Here is a 5,000-nt window from a genome sequence, read left to right as displayed (position 1 = left end):
GAGGAGGAGGAGCAGCAGGAGGAGAAGGAGGAGGAGCAGCAGCAGGAGGAGAAGGAGGAGGAGCAGCAGCAGGAGGAGAAGGAGGAGGAGGAGCAGGAGGAGAAGGAGGAGGAGCAGCGGGAGGAGAAGGAGGAGGAGCAGCAGCAGGAGGAAAAGGAGGAGGAGGAGAAGGAGAAGGAGGAGGAGGAGCAGGAGGAGGTGGAGGACGAGCAGCCAGATGAGGAGGAGGAGCAGCAGGAGGAGCAGCAGGAGGAGGAGGAGGAGCAGCAGGAGGAAGAGGAGGAGGAGGAGGACGAGCAGCCAGATGAGGAGGAGGAGCAGCAGGAGGAGCAGCAGGAGGAGGAGGAGGAGCAGCAGGAGGAAGAGGAGGAGGAGGAGGACGAGCAGCCAGATGAGGAGGAGCAGCAGCAGCAGGAGAAGGAGGTGCTATGAGGAGGCGAGGAGTAAGAGAAGCAACATGGTGGCCAGCAGGAAGAGGGGGAGCAGAGCGCTGCTGCAGCCGCTGGTGGAGTCGTCTGTCAGGAACGGCTCCGGAGACTCATACACCGAATCATCTGGGAGAGAGAGACTGGTTACCCTGGTTACCATGGTTACACTGGTTATACTGGTTATACTGGTTACCCTGGTTACACTGGTTACACTGGTTATACTGGTTATACTGGTTATACTCGTTACCATGGTTACCCTGGTTATACTGGTTACACTGGTTACACTGGTTATACTGGTTGCCCTGGTTACACTGGTTACCCTGGTTATACTGGTTACCCTGGTTACACTGGTTACCATGGTTACACTGGTTATACTGGTTATACTGGTTACACTGGTTATACTGGTTATACTGGTTACACTGGTTACCCTGGTCACACTGGTTACACTGGTTATACTGGGTACACTGGTTATACTGGTTACACTGGTTACCCTGGTTACCCTGGTTACACTGGTTACACTGGTTATACTGGTTACCCTGGTTATACTGGTTATACTGGTTATACTGGTTACCCCTGGTTATACTGGTTATACTGGTTATACTGGTTACCCTGGTTATACTGGTTACCCCTGGTTATACTGGTTACACTGGTTACCCTGGTTACACTGGTTATACTGGTTACCCTGGTTACCCTGGTCACACTGGTTATACTGGTTACCCTGGTTATACTGGTTACCCTGGTTACACTGGTTACCCTGGTTATACTGGTTACCCCTGGTTATACTGGTTATACTGGTTATACTGGTTACCCTGGTTATACTGGTTACCCCTGGTTATACTGGTTACACTGGTTACCCTGGTTACACTGGTTACACTGGTTATACTGGTTACCCTGGTTACCCTGGTCACACTGGTTACACTGGTTGTACTGGGTACACTGGTTATACTGGTTACACTGGTTACACTGGTTACCCTGGTTACCCTGGTTATACTGGTTACCCTGGTTACCCTGGTTACCCTGGTTACACTGGTTACCCTGGTTACACTGGTTACACTGGTTATACTGGTTACCCTGGTTACCCTGGTCACACTGGTTACACTGGTTGTACTGGGTACACTGGTTACACTGGTTACACTGGTTATACTGGTTACCCTGGTTACACTGGTTATACTGGTTACCCTGGTTACCCTGGTTACCCTGGTTATACTGGTTACCCTGGTTACCCTGGTTACACTGGTTACACTGGTTACCATGGTTACCCTGGTTACCCTGGTTACACTGGTTACACTGGTTACACTGGTTACCATGGTTATACTGGTTATACTGGTTACCCTGGTTACCCTGGTTATACTGGTTACCCTGGTTACCCTGGTTACACTGGTTATACTGGTTACACTGGTTACCCTGGTTACCCTGGTTACACTGGTTACCCTGGTTACCCTGGTTATACTGGTTACACTGGTTACACTGGTTACACTGGTTACACTGGTTACCCTGGTTACCCTGGTTATACTGGTTACCCTGGTTACCCTGGTTATACTGGTTACCCTGGTTACCCTGGTTATACTGGTTACCCTGGAGGTAAAGCCGTAGATCAGGACGCTCTGCACCTGGACCAGGACCCAATGCACCAGGTCCAGGACCCACTGAACCAGGACCCACTGGACCAGGACCAGGACCCACTGCACCAGGACCAGGACCCACTGGACCAGGACCCACTGGACCAGGACCCACTGAACCAGGACCCACTGAACCAGGACCCACTGGACCAGGACCCACTGGACCAGGACCCACTGCACCAGGACTAGGACCCACTGAACCAGGACCAGGACCCACTGCCCCAGGACCAGGACCCACTGAACCAGGACCCACTGCACCAGGACCAGGACCCACTGCCCCAGGACCAGGACCCACTACACCACCAGCTGTCACTTTCATTTGATCAATAACCTGATTGATGACATCATTACTTACTGGTTGGTTTGACGTAAACTTTGAGCTTCAGACACGATTTAGGGCCGTCGACGACGTGAAGCGGCGACGCTGCAAGAAACAACAGGTTAGTATGAAGTACCAGTATGTCTCTCCCCAGACACTTCCTCCAGCTCTTAACCCTATGCCTCCTGAACACCTCACCAGGGAGGCGTCCGGGAGGCATCCTGACTAGATGCCCGAGCCTCCTCATCTGGCTCCTCTCAACGTGGAGGAGCAGCGGGTCTACTCCGAGCTCCTCCCGGATAACTGAGCTTCTCACCCTATCTCTAAGGGAGAGCCCAGCCACCCTACGGAGGAAGCTCATTTCAGCCGCTTGTACCCGCCATCTTGTTCTTTGGGTCACGACCCAAAGCTCATGACCAGAGGTGAGGGTAGGAACCCAAAGCTCATGACCAGAGGTGAGGGTAGGAACCCAAAGCTCAGGACCAGAGGTGAGGGTAGGAACCCAAAGCTCATGACCAGAGGTGAGGGTAGGAACCCACAGCTCATGACCAGAGGTGAGGGTAGGAACCTTTCGGCTCAGCTCTCTCTTCACCACGACGGATCTGTGCAGAGTCCACATTACTGCAGACGCCGCACCGATCCGCCTGTCGGTCTCACGCTCCATCCTTCCCTCACTGAACAAGACCCCGAGGTACTTGAACTCCTCCACTTGGGGCAGGATCTCATCCCCGACCCGGAGAGTGCACTCCACCCTTTTCCGGTTGAGGACCATGGACTCGGATTTGGAGGTGCTGATTCTCATCCCGGCCGCTTCACACTCGGCGGTGAACCGATCCAGTGAGAGTTGGAGGTCACGGTCTGATGAAGCCAACAGGACCACATCATCTGCAAAAAGCAGTGACCCAATCCTGAGGTCACCAAACCGGACCCCCTCCATACCCTGGCTGCGCCTAGAAATCCTGTCCATGAAGATTATGAACAGGATCGGTGACAAAGGGCAGCCCTGGCGGAGTCCAACTCTCACTGGAAACAAGTCCGACTTATTACCGGCGATGTGGACCAAGCTCTGACACCGGTCATACAGGGAACGGACGGCCCGTATCAGGGGGTCCGATACCCCGTACTCCCAGAGAACCCCCCACAGGATCCCCTGAGGGACACGGTCGAACGCCTTCTCCAAGTCCACAAAACACATGTGGACTGGTTGGGCCCCATGCACCCTCAAGGATCCTGCAGAGGGTGTAGAGCTGGTCCACTGTTCCACGGCCCGGACGAAAACCACACTGCTCCTCCTGAATCCGAGGTTCGACTATCCGACGGACCCTCCTCTCCAGCACCCCCGAATAGACCTTACCAGGGAGGCTGAGAGTGTGATCCCCCTGTAGTTGGAACACACCCTCTGGTCCCCCTTCTTAAAAAGAGGGACCACCACCCCAGTCTGCCAATCCAGAGGCACTGCCCCCGATGTCCACCCGATGCTGCAGAGTCGTGTCAACCATGACAGCCCCACAACATCCAGGGCCTTGAGGAACTCGGAGCGGATGTCATCCACCTCCGGGGCCCTGCCACCGAGGAGCTTTTTGACCACCTCGGCGACCTCCCCCCCAGAGATAGGAGAGCCCACACCCGAGTCCCCCGGCCCTGCTTCCTTACTGGAAGGCGTGTTGGTGGGATTGAGGAGGTCTTCGAAGTATTCCTTCCACCGATCCACAACGTCCCGAGTCGAGGTCAGCAGCGCACCGTCCCCACCGTACACAGTGTTGACGGCGCACTGCTTCCCCCTCCTGAGACGCCGGATGGTGGTCCAGAATCTCTTTGAAGCCGTCTGGAAGTCTTTTTCCATGGCCTCACCGAACTCCTCCCATGTCCGGGTTTTTGCCTCAGTGACCGCCGTAGCTGCGCTCCGCTTGGTCTGCCGGTACCTGTCTGCTGCCTCTGGAGTCCTACAGGCCAATAAGGTCCTATAGGACTCCTTCTTCAGCTTGACGGCATCCCTCACCACCGGTGTCCACCAGCGGGTTCGGTACCAGCCGCCCCGACAGGCACCGACCACCTTACGGCCACAGCTCCGGTCGGCCGCCTTAACAATGGAGGCACGGAACATGGCCCACTCGGACTCAATGTCCCCCGCCTCCCCCGGTACGTGGTCGAAGCTCTCCCGGAGGTGGGAGTTGAAACTCTCTCTGACAGGAGACTCTGCCAGACGTTCCCAGCAGACCCTCACAATACGTTTGGGTCTGCCAGGTCTGCCCGGCATCCCCCCCCCCCCATCGGAGCCAACTCACCACCAGGTGGTGATCAGTTGACAGCTCCGCCCCTCTCTTCACCCGAGTGTCCAAGACATGCGGCCGCAAGTCCGACGACACGACTACAAAGTCAATCATGGAACTGCGGCCTAGGGTGTCCTGGTGCCAAGTGCACATATGGACCCCCCCCCCCCCTTATGCTTGAACATGGTGTTCGTTATGGACAACCTGTGACGAGCACAGAAGTCCAATAACAGAACACCGCTCGGGTTCAGATCGGGGGGGCCTCTCGTCTACCGGGGTAAACTCCAACATACAGGCACCAAGCCGGGGGGAAATAAGTATTGCCACCCCTGCCCGGCGCCTCTCACCAGTGGCAACTCCAGAG

The 5,000-nt window shown here is 55.6% G+C and overlaps 1 protein-coding gene across 1 annotated transcript in view; it reads right to left on the bottom strand.

Annotated features, from left to right (window-relative positions):
* Positions 1–426: 426 nt before the first annotated feature.
* LOC128362381 (ephrin-A2-like) overlaps positions 427–5,000 on the bottom strand; it is a 14,997-nt gene continuing 10,423 nt past the window's right edge. Inside the window, exons 3-4 of the mRNA XM_053323120.1 lie at positions 2,403–2,471; positions 427–554 (exon numbers count right to left, since the gene is read on the bottom strand). Coding sequence (XP_053179095.1) covers positions 427–554; positions 2,403–2,471 — 197 coding nt within the window. The remainder of the gene's footprint in view (positions 555–2,402; positions 2,472–5,000) is intronic.

This window comes from Scomber japonicus, chromosome 7 (genome assembly GCF_027409825.1).
Source record: "Scomber japonicus isolate fScoJap1 chromosome 7, fScoJap1.pri, whole genome shotgun sequence".
In the NCBI taxonomy this organism is placed as follows: domain Eukaryota; kingdom Metazoa; phylum Chordata; class Actinopteri; order Scombriformes; family Scombridae; genus Scomber; species Scomber japonicus.
Note: the sequence above shows the minus strand (reverse complement) of the source record. Positions and strands in the feature narration are given on the sequence as shown.